General features: G+C 40.7%; 1 gene segment (V, D, J or C); it reads right to left on the bottom strand.

Moving 5' to 3' along the window:
* Positions 1–4,997: 4,997 nt before the first annotated feature.
* Positions 4,998–16,155, bottom strand: LOC140639534 (immunoglobulin heavy variable 3-23-like). The segment is given in 3 exon segments: positions 4,998–5,120; positions 15,603–15,913; positions 16,015–16,155. Coding segments are annotated over 3 exon segments (480 nt in total).
* Between the last annotated feature and the right edge of the window lie 2,305 nt (positions 16,156–18,460).

The raw sequence follows: 18,460 nt of genomic DNA, 5'->3' as shown, positions 1-18,460 counted from the left end.
AATTCTTTTTAAATGCTTGTTGCATTCCCATGGGCAGCAATCTGTCCAGGACTTTTGATTGTTAGAAGAATTTAAATATGTTTGATTTTCATTTCTTGGTTTTGGGTCTGTACAGTTTTCTATTCATTCCTGTTTCAGATTTGGGTGTTTCTTCATTTATAGGAAGACATCCATTTCTTCCAGATTGCTGAATTTGTTGGCATGTTATTGCTCATAATGTTCTCTCTCATTAATAATTTATTTTTAATTTATTTATTATATATTTTATTTAAGTTCAATCTGCAAGCATATAGTAACACCAAGTGCTCATCTCATCGCGTGCCTTACTTAGTGTCCATCACCCAGGTACCTTGTCCTACCACACACCTCCCCTTCTGCAACCCTTTTTCAAGTCCCAAAGATAGGAATCACTCATGGTTTGTCTTCCTCTCTGATTTATTCCCACACATTTCCCCTCCTTCCATTATGATTCCATTCACCATTTCTAATATTCCACATATGAGTGAATCTATGATGATTGTATTCATTGGCATAATACCCTGTAGTTCCATACACGTTGATGAAAATGGTACTTACTGATCCTTTCTAATAATGGAGAAATATTCCTTTGTATATATAAACCGTATCATGTTTATCAATTCATCTGACAAAGATCATCATGGCTTCTCTGAGAATTTGGCTCTTGTGGACATGGCTGCTATAAACATCGAGTTGCAGGTGTCCTATTTCACTGCATCTGTATCTTTGGGATAAATCCCTGACAGTGCAATTGCTGGGTCGTAGGGAGATCTGTTTTTAACTCTTTGAGGAACCCCACACAGTTTTCCAGAGTGGCTGCACCAGTTCACATTCCCACCAACAGTGTAAGATGGTTCACCTTTCTCCACATCCTCTCCATTTGTTGTTTTCTTTCTTATTAATTTTCCTATTCTCTGAGGTGTGAAGTGCCAGCTGAATGTGTTTGGATGTACTTTTCTCTGATAGAAACTGATGTGGAACGTTATTTTCATGGACTTGTTGGCCACAAGTAGGTTTTATTTGGAGAAATTTCCGTTCATGTTTTCTCCCCATTTCTTGACTGGATTCCTTGTTTCTTGTGTGTTGAGTTTAAGTTCTTTATAGATGTTGGTTACAAGTTCTTTGATTTGTCATTTACTAATATCATCTACCCTTCTGTATGTTTTGTTTTAGATTTGTTGACAGTTTCCTTTGCTCTGCAGAACATTTTTTTTTTAATTTTTGATGGAACTCCCAAAATGCACTTTTGCTTTTGATTCCCTGGTCATTATACATATGCCTTGCAAGAAATTGCTGTGGCTAAGTTCCAAAACGTTGTTCTCTCTCTTCTCCTCCTAGAGATTTTGGTGGATTGTTCTCTCATATTTAGATCTTTTAACCATTTTGACTTTATCTTTTTGCCTGGTATAAGATAATGGTCTACTTTAATTCTTCTACATGTGTCATTCAATTCTCCCCATGCCAATTATTTTTTAGGCTGTTTTATTTTCCCAGGGGACATTCTTTCCTATTTTATAAATTATAGACCATATGTTTGAGGATCCACTTCTGGGTTCTATATTCTGATGTATTGAACAGTGTGTATGTTCTTTTTTTTATGTTCTTTTCCCAGTACCACACCATCTTAATGATCACAGCTTTGCTGTACAGCTTGAAACCAGATTTGGTTTTCTTTCTCAACCTTACTCTGGCTATTGGAGCTCTTTTCCAATTGTATAGATATCTTAGGATTGTTTGTTCCATCACTGGGAAGAAAGCTCGTGGTATTTTGATAGGAATTGCATTCAATGTCTATATTGCCCTGGGTAGCATAGACATTTTCACAATGTTTATTATTCTGATCCTTGACCACAGAATGTTTCTCCATCTGTTTGTGTCTTCATTCATTTCTTTCATACGTGTTCTCTAGATTTAAAGTACAGATCTTTACCTCATTGGTTAGGTCTATTCCTAGTTATCTTATGGTTGGAGCCAATGTAAATCAGTTTAAAATACCCTAATTTCTCTGTTATCAGTATCATTGTTAGTGTGTAGAAATGCAGCTGCCTTCTAGCCTTGGTTTGTCTCCTGCCATGTCCCTAAGTTGCTACGTCCTTTCTAGAAATTTTAGGTGATATCTCTTGAGGTTTATATAAAAATATCATGTACTCTGCAAAGAGGGAGAGATTGAATTAATCTTTTCCATTTTGAATGCCTTTTATTTTGTTGTCTGATTGTTGATGGAATTCTATTTCTTTTGTGAGCAGAATCGGTGAGGGCCTGCATCCATGCTGTCTTCCTGAGTTTAGGGACAAGCTCTTTTAATACCCATTGAGTATGAGATTCACTGTGAACTTTCCATAGATAGCCTTTAAGATATTGAAGCATGTTCCCTCTACCCTCTACTTTGAGGAGTTTTAATCAGGAATGCCTGCTGTAATTTTTCTTATGAGTTCTCTGCATCTAGTTAGAGGACCACATACATCTTGCCTTTTCTAATATTTTATAAAGATTTTATTTATTTATTCATGAGTGACAGAACGAGAGCAAGAGGGAGAGAGAGAGAGACAGAGACAGAGACAGAGAAAGAGTTAGAGACATAGGCAGAGAGTGAACAGGCTCCATGCAGGGAGCCTGACATGGGACTTGATCCTGTGACTCCAGGTCACGTCCTTGGCCAAAGGCAGGAACTAAATCTCTGAGCCACCCAGGCATCCCTCTTTGTCTTTTCTATTATTTTTTTGACTATTGTCTACAAATACTTATTGTAACACTTGAATAGAACTACAGGAAACCCTTGGCATTTATAGAAAATATTGATTCATTGTTAGGTTACAAAAATTTATACATAGCAAAATTTAATGCCCTTTACATAGAAAATATTAGACTACTTAAACAAAACTTTCAGAAATTCCTGGTAATAGCTACAAGAATTAGAAAATTAAAATTAGGGCAGCCCGGGTGGCTCAGCAGTTTAGCACCGCCTTGGGTCCAGGGCCTGATCCTGGAGACCCGGGATCGAGTCCCACGTCAGGCTCCCTGCACAGAGCCTGCTTCTCCCTCTGCCTGTGTCTGTGCCTTCTCTCTCTCTCTGTCTCATGAATAAATAAATAAAATCTTTAAAAAAAAAAGAAAATTAAAATTAGGCTTGAGACACTGCCTCTTCTAGAACACTGGACTCTAACAGCACCTCCATTGCTAGAAAAAATATTTAAGTCTGTCATGCAACAGGAAAACAAAACAAGCTATTTTGGAACAACTATTCTACACAGAAGAGAACTTCTCCTAATTAAAAAAAGGTGAAGATCCAAATAGGCATTTTTAGGCATTAACAAGAACAAAAAAAATCCAAATGAAATATTATACTTGATGTTCAATTTTAATAGCATCTTGATAAAGGTATGCTTCCTTTCATTTTAATACATTTCTGCACATGTATATGTTTTAAAATCCAGGAAACAGCCAAACTACAAGTTAATTGTTAACATGAATATGCATAATTAACCCTATATTATGCAGCCCCTTTTAAAAAGCACTGATGCACCCAACAGCTATATGTATCATTTCATAAAGAACAACACAGTTTACCATCACTAATACCCAATACTTATAATCACTTAATGTTCTGGAACACAATGATTTAGAAGGCAAGTTTCTTTTGAAAGTGGCTTAAACTCAAGCAGGTGTTTTTTGCTGAACATTGAGCTTGTGTTATTCCAGGAAAGTTTTCAATTTAAAAATGAAGTAAATACCCATTCTAATTTAAATTACTTAAGTATTCAAGTCTATAAAAGTAGGAGGAGGTCTGTGGTCTATTTGTAAATGAGGTTTTTAGATAGTTGGTATGAAACTGTAAACTTGCTATTCAGACCACATAAAAATGGTTTAGAATGGTGGTCATTTTAATAAGGTAACACTTCTTAATTTTTTTTTATTTATTTGTGATAGTCACAGAGAGAGAGAGAGAATGAGGCAGAGACACAGGCAGAGGGAGAAGCAGGCTCCATGCACCGGGAGCCCGACGTGGGATTCGATCCCGGGTCTCCAGGATCGCGCCCTGAGCCAAAGGCAGGCGCCAAACCGCTGCGCCACCCAGGGATCCCAAGGTAACACTTCTTAATTAAGAAAAACATTTGTGGAACAAAAGTCTATGAATTATTTTGGGTCTTCTGTTGTATAATAAGTTCTTAGAAATCTGAAACAAATACTTATTAAGGCAGAGCTGACATTTATTTCCCAGGATGAAGAATGACAACTGGGCCATTTTATTCAAGGAAATCTATTATGAATTTTTTTGGAAAGCTTGTCAATGAGTCAGAATCCAGCGTCTTCAATGGTAGGTATAGTATATTTATAGTATATTCTTTTAGAATTATTGAAAAATAAATTTCTGATTGGATCAGGAGACTAATGTGTCCTGGAATTAAAGAATAGAGAAGTCAGTTAATTTTTTAAAAAAGCCAATTGTTAAGAATCACATGACCTTGAGCCAAAGTTTAATAAATGTCAGCTTTCAGAAATGGAACCCTCACCCCCATTCCATTATATTCCTTAGATAGATCAATTTACTTGAGGACTGATGGCATATGTGAATTGATGGTCAAATTCCTTGATGCTGGCACATCCTTAGTCCCTCTCAAGGAGTATGCCATATTCTCAGCACTCCTCTTGGTAGGATCGCTCTACCAATAAACGTGAATATGCCACAAATTTCAGAAAGATTAACAATCATTTTGTCAAAGTGTTGCCTTTTAAAATGGCGAACATGAAACCTCCAATATCTGCTTTATAGAAAAAGATTTTCCTACAGGAATGTTTTCCTAGAAATACATCCCCGCAGCTTGAGACAGACAGTGAAGTGTTTTTACTTCTACATATGTTTCTTTGGTGGGGTACACATATGTACTGCAGAGCAGCTGTCTGATGACTACTCAGAGCTGCAAACTCATCAGCCGTAACACTCTGGCAAACATTTATGTGTAAGAATTGAGTTGTTCTTTTCACCTAGACTGGATATCTTTCAGTTCCTGTTCTTCCTTTGCTTTGATATCCTGGTAAGCCTGCATTTTGCTTGCATACTTTAAGTAAGCCCAGTCAGAAGATAGTATCATGAGGAAGTGGATCTGGAAAAGAAGCGTGAGCATGATTGGTAGTGAGCATGTCAGAAGGCAAAGCAAGCTGCTAGGCAGATTAGACCGTCTTTACTGTCAAAAGGTAGAGAGGGTTATTCTGTATTAATACTCATTCTGCTGTCAGAGCCATCAGATACTGGAAGCATGCTCTACTAGTATGCTTAAGAGGTAAAAGGCTGAAAAAATTAGTATACAGACATAATGAACTAAAAAAAATGGTCAAAGTTATTGTTAAGAAAAAGAAAAAATGAAATAGGAGAGGATGTTTTTTTTTTCGGACTTTTTTTGTTTTTGTTTTTGTTTTTTATCATTTTGGGAGTAATTTTAACTAACACAGATGTTCAGAAACACATTGTGTGCTTCTTTTAAAATCAGTGTGGTGCAAAGATCTTTACTCTCTGTGGATAAAAATCAATTCCCCAAAGGCCTAGAAGTGAATAATACTTATTTTGAGTAACGAATATAAACCATGTATTTAACATGGCAAAATTACCTGAATGTCAAGACTACAATTTTAAGACCTCTAAGCAAAGCACGCAGTCTGTGTTAACACATTTTCAGTAGTGAAACTCCAGGTTTTGTTCTCTAACTGCCATTAGTGCATTTCAGAAAGTGTACAAATCCTTCTTCTTTAGAGTTGATATGACCAACACTTCTTTCCCGCTTATTTTCCTCATCTTTCCTGCAAAATCTACATCTCCAGTGCCTCATATTTCCCTTTCAACATATCTGAGACTTTCAGATCCAGGCACAATTTCTGTTTCCCTTAAAACCTGACGTGCAGTTGGAGACCTGGCTCTGAGGAATCAGGGACTCTGCACCAAAACGCAACAACGTGAGGTTACTGATGGTGTGGCTCTGAAAGTAGGGACTGTGTTGTGCCGAGAGAACACATGCCCCACATTCAGATCCTGGTCTCATAGAAAACAACTGGGTGCTCTTTATTTTTCTTCACATTGTACTCTAGCTAGTGGCCTACTTGGAAGGGCATTTATTTGGTAGTGAGCCATGTAGTCCAAATATAATATTTAGTCAAATTTAAAATATGTTTGCCTTTTTTCCCAGAGTCAAAGAAAACAAAATCCAGATGAAAACATCTCTCTGCCATCTTCTCTCCAGCACTGGTATTGGTTATAAAGCAAGCAAAGGTAACTGACAATCATTGACAGATGAATGGATAAAGAAGATGTGGTCTCTGCACACAATGGAATATTACTCAGCCATTAGAAATGACAAATAACCACCTTTTGCTTTGACGTGGATGGACCAGGAGGGTATTATGCTGAGTGAAATAAGTCAATCGGAAAAGGACAAACATTATACGGTCTCATTCATTTGGGGAATATAAAAATAGTGAAAGGGAATAAAAGGAAAAGGAGAGAAAATGAGTGGGAAATATCACTGAATGTGATAAAACATGAGAGACCCCTAACAAAACGAGCAAGGGGTAGTGGAAGGGGACGTGGGTGGGGGGTGGGGTTGACTGGGTGACAGGCACTGAGGGGGGCACTTGGCAGGATGAGCACTGGGTGTTATGCTATATGTTGGCAAATTGAACTCCAATTAAAAAATAAATCAAAAAAAATTTAAAAACTAATGGACAAGGCAGGTGTTACCATGTTTTAGCACTACATTTAGAGATATCGCTCAAAGTTCAAGAAAGTTATTTTTTAATAAATCCTCAGCAATGTCATTACATAACTGAATAATTTTCACAACATGGAAATAGCCAGATCTCATCATTTTGTAATTCATGCCCCACATGGTCGTTGCTATAACAGCATTGGGAAGGAGGAGTTAAGATTCTGGATCAGGGTCCTTGAGCTTCTCTCGTAACTGGAACATGATAGGTAGTTATGCAATCATTCTGATTTCCGATGAAATCAGAGGTCTGGGAGAACAAAAACTGCAAGTCGACATATAGAAAATCGACCATCTTTTGGACATAGGAGGTGTGGATGTTGTCATGACATATAGCTGTGGCGATGATGACAGGAGGGAGGCTGATCCAGAATATTCTTCATAGTAGTATGAGCAGCAGAGAGGAAAATCTGAACCTTTTGATGTCCACTTCCATGGGGATGTGCTGCCTTGAAGGTACACAGGTGGGAAAGAGGGAGGAATCCCAGGATTCTAATGGGTCTAACGAACCCCAAGGTTGTAGGAAGAATGTGTGGCACAAACGTGATGCACAGCAACTAAGGACAGGAGCATGGACGGTGGCTGAGGACAGTGAGTCCAGGTGTGGGTTTCCTGCTCTATTTTGTCATAACCTGAGTGTTTTCCTGGGACCATATTGTAAAGGACAAATAAGAGATGAGACCCTGTTTAAGTGTTTCTGGGTGATGTCACTGCATTCCCAGACTCTGTGGATTAAACAACAGACACTCATTCTCACAGCTCTGGAGTATGGGATGTCTGGGGTCCAGGTGCAGGCAGATGTGGTATCTGGAGAGAACCCACGTCCGAGCCCGTCCTTTCCCTGTCACCTCATATGGGGTCCAGAGGCAGGGAGCTTTCCTAGTCCTAGTGTATAAGGTCCCTGATCCCATCAGAAGGCTGCACCTCCTGACCTAAGTGCTACCCTAAGGCCAGACCTCATCCTCCCATCACATGGACGTTAGGTTCCAAAACAGGGATGTAAAGGTCACACAGAATGAGCTGATATCAGCACCTGAAGGATCCATGAGTTATTCCCTGCAGGTGGAAAGTCCTCCTCCACCTTTGTTCTCTCAGTTCTCATAATAGTTTAGTTTAATTTGTCATCACATGGTATCTTTGAGTGTCCCCTGCTGAAACCTGTGATCACCAGTCCTCCCTCTTCTCCTCCTGCCCCACCCATGGGAAATCCATCAGGAACCATTGAATTCCCTCCTTTGATGCAGGTGGGACACTGACTCCACACAAGCCCCTCCTGGAGCAGCACCTCATCCCTATGACTGTCCCACAACACACAACCTGAGCCAGTGTCCTTCCAAAATCCAAGCACTTATGATGTGCTGAGAGGCCTGCCCTGCTCTCAACAGACATGATGATGAAGGTGATAAAGGTTTGTACTCTCGTGTCTGTGTGAGTTTTGGGGCTCTTCAGACTATACATCCTCACAATGTACTTCCTGGGGTCCCTTGCTTTCCCAGATTCACACTGATATTGATTCTGTGAGAGTGTTCAAGACTGAAGTCACACCTACACTCCGCCTTCTCTCTATTTGATTTTCTATCCCTTTGTAGTGTCATGACCAGCATGAACTTTATGTTGTTTCTAACATCCTTGCATATTAGAAACGAGGAATACCCACCCTTTGCAACAACGTGGATGGAACTGGAGGGTATTATGCTGAGTGAAGTAAGCCAATGGGAAAATGACAAACATATGATCGTATTTATTCAGGGAATGTAAAAAATCAAGAAAGGGAATAAAGAAGAAAGGAAGGAAAATGAGTGGGAAATGTCAGGGAAGCAGACAGAAGATGAAAGAATCCTTACTCTGGGAAATGAACAAGGGGTAGTGGAAGGGGAGGTTGGCAGAGGGTTGGGGTGACTGGGTGACAGGCAGTGAGGGGGGCAATTCGCAGGATGAGCACTGGGTGTTATGGTATATGTTGGCAAATTGAAATCCAATAAAAAGGCAAGATGGCGGAAGAGTAGGGTCTCCAAATCACCTGTCTCCACCAAACTACCTAGAAAACCTTCAAATTATCCTGAAAATCTATGAATTCGGCCTGAGATTTAAAGAGAGACCAGCTGGAATGCTACAGTGAGAAGAATTCGCGCTTCTATCAAGGTAGGAAGACGGGGAAAAAGAAATAAAGGAACAAAGGCCTCCAAGGGGGAGGGGCCCCGCGAGGAGCCAGGCTGAGGCCGGGGCGAGTGTCCCCAGGACAGGAGAGCCCCGTCCCGGAGGAGCAGGAGCTGCACCGACCTTCCCGGGCGGAAAGGGGCTCGTGGGGAGTGGGAACAGGAACCAGGAGGGCGAGGATGCCCTCCGGCTCCCTGGGACAGTAACAGCAACTGCGCGCCCAGGAGAGTGCGCCGAGCTCCCTAAGGGCTGCAGCGCGCACGGCGGGACCCGGCGGGACCCGGAGCAGCTCGGGGGGCTCGGGCGGCGGCTCCGCGGAGGGGGCTGCGCGGCCCCGGGAGCAGCTCGGAGGGGCTCGGGCAGAGGAAGAGGCTCCGTGCGGAGGGGGCTGCGCGGTTCCAGGAGCAGCTCGGAGGGACTTGGGCGGCGGCTCCGCGGAGGGGGTTGCGCGGCCCGGGAGCGCGAATCCAACAGCGCAGGCCCCGGAGCACAGGGCGCCGGGACACAGCCCAGGATCCGGCCTACCCCGGGACAGGCAGAGGCCGGGAGGGCCCAGGACAGCGAGGACGCTCCTGCCCCAGCTGAGCAGATCAGCGGCCCCGCCCCGGAGCCTCCAGGCCCTGCAGACGGAGAGCTCCGGAGTTCCTGCGGGGGCTGAACCCAGGTTTCCAGAGCTGCCCCGCCACTGGGGCTGTTCCTCCTGCGGCCTCACGGGGTAAACAACCCCCACTGAGCCCTGCACCAGGAGGGGGCACAGCAGCTCCCCCAACTGCTAACACCTGAAAATCAGCACAACAGGCCCCTCCCCCAGAACACCAGCTAGACGGACAACTTCCAGGAGAAGCCAAGGGACTTAAAGTACACAGAATCAGAAGATACTCCCCGGTGGTTCTTTTTTTGTTTGTTTTTGTTTTTGTTTTTGTTTTATTTTGCTTTTTGATTTGTATCCTTCCCCCACCCCCTTTTTTCTCCTTTCTTTTTCTTTCTCTTTTTCTTCCCTTTTTTTTTTCGTTTTTTTTTTTCTTTTTCTTCCCTTTTTTTTCTCTTTCTCTTTTCTTTCCTTCTTTCTCTCCTCTCTTTTTCTCTTTTTCCCAATACAACTTGCTTTTGGCCACTCTGCACTGAGCAAAATGACTAGAAGGAAAACCTCACCTCAAAAGAAAGAATCAGAAACAGTCCTCTCTCCCACAGAGTTACAAAATCTGGATTACAATTCAATGTCAGAAAGCCAATTCAGAAGCACTATTATACAGCTACTGGTGGCTCTAGAAAAAAGTATAAAGGACTCAAGAGACTTCATGACTGCAGAATTTAGAGCTAATCAGGCAGAAATTAAAAATCAATTGAATGAGATGCAATCCAAACTAGAAGTCCTAACGACGAGGGTTAACGAGGTGGAAGAACGAGTGAGTGACCTAGAAGACAAGTTGATAGCAAAGAGGGAAACTGAGGAAAAAAGAGACAAACAATTAAAGGACCATGAAGATAGATTAAGGGAAATAAACGACAGCCTGAGAAAGAAAAACCTACGTTTAATTGGGGTTCCCGAGGGCGCCGAAAGGGACAGAGGGCCAGAATATGTATTTGAACAAATTCTAGCTGAAAACTTTCCTACTCTGGGAAGGGAAACAGGCATTCAGATCCAGGAAATAGAGAGATCCCCCCCTAAAATCAATAAAAACCGTTCAACACCTCGACATTTAATAGTGAAGCTTGCAAATTCCAAAGATAAAGAGAAGATCCTTAAAGCAGCAAGAGACAAGAAATCCCTGACTTTTATGGGGAGGAGTATTAGGGTAACAGCAGACCTCTCCACAGAGACCTGGCAGGCCAGAAAGGGCTGGCAGGATATATTCAGGGTCCTAAATGAGAAGAACATGCAACCAAGAATACTTTATCCAGCAAGGCTCTCATTCAAAATGGAAGGAGAGATAAAGAGCTTCCAAGACAGGCAACAACTGAAAGAATATGTGACCTCCAAACCAGCTCTGCAAGAAATTTTAAGGGGGCCTCTTAAAATTCCCCTTTAAGAAGAAGTTCAGTGGAACAGTCCACAAATACAAAGACTGAATAGATATCATGATGACACTAAACTCATATCTCTCAATAGTAACTCTGAATGTGAACGGGCTTAATGACCCCATCAAAAGGCGCAGGGTTTCAGACTGGATAAAAAAGCAGGACCCATCTATTTGCTGTCTACAAGAGACTCATTTTAGACAGAAGGACACCTACAGCCTGAAAATAAAAGGTTGGAGAACCATTTACCATTCGAATGGTCCTCAAAAGAAAGCAGGGGTAGCCATCCTTATATCAGATAAACTAAAATTTACCCCAAAGACTGTAGTGAGAGATGAAGAGGGACACTATATCATACTTAAAGGATCTATTCAACAAGAGGACTTAACAATCCTCAATATATATGCTCCGAATGTGGGAGCTGCCAAATATATAAATCAATTATTAACCAAAGTGAAGAAATACTTAGATAATAATACACTTATACTTGGTGACTTCAATCTAGCTCTTTCTATACTCGATAGGTCTTCTAAGCAAAACATCTCCAAAGAAACGAGAGCTTTAAATGATACACTGGACCAGATGGATTTCACAGATATCTACAGAACTTTACATCCAAATTCAACTGAATACACATTCTTCTCAAGCGCACATGGAACTTTCTCCAGAATAGACCACATATTGGGTCACAAATCGGGTCTGAACCGATACCAAAAGATTGGGATTGTCCCCTGCATATTCTCGGACCATAATGCCTTGAAATTAGAACTAAATCACAACAAGAAGTTTGGAAGGACCTCAAACACATGGAGGTTAAGGACCATCCTGCTAAAAGATAAAAGGGTCAACCAAGAAATTAAGGAAGAATTAAAAAGATTCATGGAAACTAATGAGAATGAAGATACAACCGTTCAAAATCTTTGGGATGCAGCAAAAGCAGTCCTAAGGGGGAAATACATCGCAATACAAGCATCCATTCAAAAACTGGAAAGAACTCAAATACAAAAGCTAACCTTACACATAAAGGAGCTAGAGAAAAAACAGCAAATAGATCCTACACCCAAGAGAAGAAGGGAGTTAATAAAGATTCGAGCAGAACTCAACGAAATCGAGACCAGAAGAACTGTGGAACAGATCAACAGAACCAGGAGTTGGTTCTTTGAAAGAATTAACAAGATAGATAAACCATTAGCCAGCCTTATTAAAAAGAAGAGAGAGAAGACTCAAATTAATAAAATCATGAATGAGAAAGGAGAGATCACTACCAACACCAAGGAAATACAAACGATTTTAAAAACATATTATGAACAGCTATACGCCAATAAATTAGGCAATCTAGAAGAAATGGACGCATTCCTGGAAAGCCACAAACTACCAAAACTGGAACAGGAAGAAATAGAAAACCTGAACAGGCCAATAACCAGGGAGGAAATTGAAGCAGTCATCAAAAACCTCCCAAGACACAAGAGTCCAGGGCCAGATGGCTTCCCAGGAGAATTTTATCAAACGTTTAAAGAAGAAATCATACCTATTCTCCTAAAGCTGTTTGGAAAGATAGAAAGAGATGGAGTACTTCCAAATTCGTTCTATGAAGCCAGCATCACCTTAATTCCAAAGCCAGACAAAGACCCCGCCAAAAAGGAGAATTACAGACCAATATCCCTGATGAACATGGATGCAAAAATTCTCAACAAGATACTGGCCAATAGGATCCAACAGTACATTAAGAAAATTATTCACCATGACCAAGTAGGATTTATCCCTGGGACACAAGGCTGGTTCAACACCCGTAAAACAATCAATGTGATTCATCATATCAGCAAGAGAAAAACCAAGAACCATATGATCCTCTCATTAGATCCAGAGAAAGCATTTGACAAAATACAGCATCCATTCCTGATCAAAACTCTTCAGAGTGTAGGGATAGAGGGAACATTCCTCGACATCTTAAAAGCCATCTATGAAAAGCCCACAGCAAATATCATTCTCAATGGGGAAGCACTGGGAGCCTTTCCCCTAAGATCAGGAACAAGACAGGGATGTCCACTCTCACCACTGCTATTCAACATAGTACTGGAAGTCCTAGCCTCAGCAATCAGACAACAAAAAGACATTAAAGGCATTCAAATTGGCAAAGAAGAAGTCAAACTCTCCCTCTTCGCCGATGACATGATACTCTACCTAGAAAATCCAAAAGTCTCCACCCCAAGATTGCTAGAACTCATACAGCAATTCGGTAGCGTGGCAGGATACAAAATCAATGCCCAGAAGTCAGTGGCATTTCTATACACTAACAATGAGACTGAAGAAAGAGAAATTAAGGAGTCAATCCCATTTACAATTGCACCCAAAAGCATAAGATACCTAGGAATAAACCTAACCAAAGATGTAAAGGATCTATACCCTCAAAACTATAGAACACTTCTGAAAGAAATTGAGGAAGACACAAAGAGATGGAAAAATATTCCATGCTCATGGATTGGCAGAATTAATATTGTGAAAATGTCAATGTTACCCAGGGCAATATACACGTTTAATGCAATCCCTATCAAAATACCATGGACTTTCTTCAGAGAGTTAGAACAAATTATTTTAAGATTTGTGTGGAATCAGAAAAGACCCCGAATAGCCAGGGGAATTTTAAAAAAGAAAACCATATCTGGGGGCATCACAATGCCAGATTTCAGGTTGTATTACAAAGCTGTGGTCATCAAGACAGTGTGGTACTGGCACAAAAACAGACACATAGATCAGTGGAACAGAATAGAGAATCCAGAAGTGGACCCTGAACTTTATGGGCAACTAATATTCGATAAAGGAGGAAAGACTATCCATTGGAAGAAAGACAGTCTCTTCAATAAATGGTGCTGGGAAAATTGGACATCCACATGCAGAAGAATGAAACTAGACCACTCTCTTTCACCATACACAAAGATAAACTCAAAATGGATGAAAGATCTAAATGTGAGACAAGATTCCATCAAAATCCTAGAGAAGAACACAGGCAACACCCTTTTTGAACTCGGCCATAGTAACTTCTTGCAAGATACATCCACGAAGGCAAAAGAAACAAAAGCAAAAATGAACTATTGGGACTTCATCAAGATAAGAAGCTTTTGCACAGCAAAGCATACAGTCAAAAAAACTCAAAGACAACCTACAGAATGGGAGAAGATATTTGCAAATGACATATCAGATAAAGGGCTAGTTTCCAAGATCTATAAAGAACTTATTAAACTCAACACCAAAGAAACAAACAATCCAATCATGAAATGGGCAAAAGACATGAACAGAAATCTCACAGAGGAAGACATAGACATGGCCAACATGCATATGAGAAAATGCTCTGCATCACTTGCCATCAGGGAAATACAAATCAAAACTACAATGAGATACCACCTCACACCAGTGAGAATGGGGAAAATTAACAAGGCAGGAAACAACAAATGTTGGAGAGGATGCGGAGAAAAGGGAACCCTCTTACACTGTTGGTGGGAATGTGAAATGGTGCAGCCACTCTGGAAAACTGTGTGGAGGTTCCTCAAACAGTTAAAAATATACCTGCCCTACGACCCAGCAATTGCACTGTTGGGGATTTACCCCAAAGATACAAATGCAATGAAACGCCGGGACACCTGCACCCCGATGTTTCTAGCAGCAATGGCCACGATAGCCAAACTGTGGAAGGAGCCTCGGTGTCCAACGAAAGATGAATGGATAGAGAAGATGTGGTTTATGTATACAATGGAATATTACTCAGCTATTAGAAATGACAAATACCCACCATTTGCTTCAACGTGGATGGAACTGGAGGGTATTATGCTGAGTGAAGTAAGTCAGTCGGAGAAGGACAAACATTATATGTTCTCATTCATTTGGGGAATATAAATAATAGTGAAAGGGAAAAGAAGGGAAGGGGGAAGAAATGTGTGGGAAATATCAGAAAGGGAGACAGAACGTAAAGACTGCTAACTCTGGGAAACGAACTAGGGGTGGTAGAAGGGGAGGAGGGCGGGGGGTAGGAGTGAATGTGTGACGGGCACTGGGTGTTATTCTGTATGTTAGTAATTTGAACACCAATAAAAAAAATAAATAAATAAATAAAAAAAAGAAAGAAATCCAATAAAAATATACAAAATAAAATAAAATCATTGCACAGTGAGCTGGGTGGTTGTATCATGTTCCATGTATACAGTTGGGACTCTTATAAAGAAGTTGTGGTAAATGGAAATATGGATAATAAACTGGTATTAAAGGACAGTAGTAAGAAATTTTAAGCAGATTTATCCTTGAGCATATAAGAAGAGTTGTTGACTAAAAACAACCAACTTTCCAAATCAGAAACTGAATTAGGAATAAGCAAAGCAAAAGCTGTCATTTTTGGACGTTGGAATATTTCTCTTTCTATGACAACAAAGTGTGTAAGTTAGAGACTGAATACGTAAGCACAGAATCCTGTGCCCAGAGAGACTCCCGTGGGGAAATTGCTCCTTGATGAGGAAGCCCAGACCCTGAGAGGAAACCTGCCCAGAACCTCCATCTGCACCAGCTCCTGGGCCTTCAAGACAGAAGTGGTGAGGAGTGTGCACCCCCTGGTGGTCCCCATCCCCTTCTACAGGGAGGTTTGTGTCTGGGCTCACACTGAGGTCGACTCACTGTGTCCATCGCACAGTAATACACAGCAGAGTCCTCGGCTCTCAGGCTGTTCATCTGCAGATAGAGCGTGTTCTTGGCGTTGTCTCTGGAGATGGTGAATCGGCCCTTCACAGCCTGTGGGTAGTATGTGCTACTTCCATCACTGCTAATCCCTGCGACCCACTGCAGCCTCTTCCCTGGAGCCTGGCGGACCCAGTCCATGTAGTAGCTACTGAAGGTGAATCCAGAGGCCACACAAGAGAGTCTCAGGGACCCCCCAGGCTTCACCAGGTTTCCTCCAGACTCCACCAGCTGCACCTCACCCTGGACACCTGTAGACACAAGACATCCTGGTCAGGAAACTGTCCCACATCCTGTTTCTCTCACTCACCTCTACTCACAGACTCAGGGTATCTGGTTCTCCATGAATTACCTTTTAAAATAGCGACAAGGAAAACCCAGAAGAGCACAGACTCCATGGTGAGTTGTCTGTGTTGTGTCCTGAGCACTGAATGGGGTCACCTGGGGATCCTGGAACTAGAGCTCCTCTCCCAGCTGCAGGGTTGGGGCTGGGCTTATTTAATCAATGGAGGGAGGGCCCTATTTGCATGTCCCCTGACTATATATTCACCTACCAACTTAGATTCAATTATTAATACGTTATATACAAAGATTGCTTCACAACCCCACATCAGTTTCTTTTGGTTTCACAGTGGATTTATGATGTTCTAATCCATCAACGTATTTATCTTTACATTTCTGTTCCTTTTTAAAGGTCTTTCATTAGTATAGGTAATTTTTAAACAGTATTTTCTCTGCTTAATGAAGTTTAATCATAAATATTTATTTTTGGTACCAGTATAAAGGTGATTGTTTGTAAATTTGATACAGAAAATTTGTTTGTAGTGTGTAGGATTTAACTTTATTGTCTATGTTGATTTTATATCCTGAATTTTCTTTGAGCTCATTAGTTACTTGTAATTGTGTTTTGAAATAATTTTCCTCATTGACTATGTATATGCAAACAAATTATTTAATTTCCTGTTGACTTATTTTAATACCTTTTGTTTTATTATTGCCTAATGTCAAGGGTAATCTTAGATTTAGGTGCATAAATATTTTCCCTGTAATTTGTCAGATTCTTTAATGTTTTGTCTGATATATAGCAGATCTAGGAGAGCAAATGAATTTCTTTTTGCATGTGGATCAGCTCCCTAATATATGGTGTGGTGCAGGACCTCACGAAGGACAGGAAGTCTGTTCACAACTCCTGCCCAATTCTGATTGGAGATATATATCTTTGGTGTGTGTTGAGATTGACAAGTTCATTTTAGATTAGAATTCGAGCCTTTAATCTGATAAGACATTTCCAAATATCTTCTCGCATTCTGTAGGTGGCCTTTTAGTTACTTTGAGTGATTCCTTTGCTGTGAAAATGCTCTTTCCTTGATGAAGTCGCCATAGTTAATTTTCCTTTGTTTTCCCTTGCTTCTGGAGACACGTCTAGAAGTGGTTGCAGCTGAGGTAGAAAAGGTGCTGCCTGTGTTCTCCTGAGGATTCTGATGGTTTCCTGACTCACATTTAGGTCTTTCATCAACTTTGAGTCCATTTTTGTGAATGATGTAAAACAAGTGTCCCCTTTCATCTTCTGCATGTGGCTCTCCAATATTGCCAACGGCATTTATTGAAGAGATTTTTTTTCCATTGGTTAGTCTTTCCTGCTTTGTCAAGATTTTTTGACCGTACTGTTCTGGGTCCATTTCTGGGTTCTTAAAGTTTTCTATTTATCTATAAGTCTGTATTTTTCCAGCGCCATACTGTCCTGGTGATCAAAACGTCATAATTTACCTTGCAACCAGAATCAGAATGTCTCCAGCTTTGCTTTACTTTTTCAGTATTGCTTTGCCTAGTGAAGGTCTTTGTGGTTCCCTAAAGGTTTTTAGATCATTTGCTGAAGCTCTGTGACAAATGCTGGTGATATTTTATAAACCTGGCTTTGAAAGGATAACTTGCTCTTGGTAGCATAGTTATTTTTTCAATATTTATTCTTCTAATCTATGAGAATAAATATTTTCTATCTACTTGTGTCTTCCATACTGTCTTTCATAAGTGTTCTGGAATGTTTAGACTATATATCCATCCCTCTTTGGTTAGGATTTTCCCTCATTATCTGATGATTTCTGGTGCAATTATAAATTGCATCCAGTCCTTGTTTTTCTTTTTTCTATTTCATTTGCACATATAGAAAAGCCATTGACTTCCTTGTATTCATTTTACATGCTCCGATCTTGCTGAAATCCTGTGTCAGTTCTAGAAATTTTTTCAAAGGAATCTTTGGGATTTGAACTTAAAATAACTTGCGTGTGAAGAGGAAAGTTTGATTTTTTCTTTGCTGAGTTGGATGATATTTTCCTTCTGTTTGTTGTCTGATTCTTGAGGCTAGGCCTTCTATCACAATGGTGAAGAACAGTGGTGATGGAGGGTATCCCTGTACTGTTAATGATCTTAGGGGAAAAGCTCTCAACTTTTCCCTGTTGAGGAAGACATTCTCCATGTGTCTTCTGTAGATGGCTTTTATGTTGAATATGTTCCCCTATCTCTACACAGCAAGAAATGTTTAACATGAAAGTATAATCGCTCTTGCCAAAAGATTTTGGACATGAGTTGAGATTATAAAATGGTCCTTATCCTTTGTTTTATTAATGATCCAAATGCCATTGTTGGATTTGCAGATGCAGAACCACCATTACAGACCAGAAATTAGGCCCATTTCGTCATGGTGAATTATCCTATTAATGTACTGGTGGATCCTGTTGCTTAGGATCTTGGTGAAATTTTGCATCCATATCCATCAAGGATATTAGTCTGTAATTCTCCTT

The sequence above is a fragment of the Canis lupus genome, chromosome 9 (assembly GCF_048164855.1).
Source record: "Canis lupus baileyi chromosome 9, mCanLup2.hap1, whole genome shotgun sequence".
NCBI lineage: Eukaryota > Metazoa > Chordata > Mammalia > Carnivora > Canidae > Canis > Canis lupus.
Note: the sequence above shows the minus strand (reverse complement) of the source record. Positions and strands in the feature narration are given on the sequence as shown.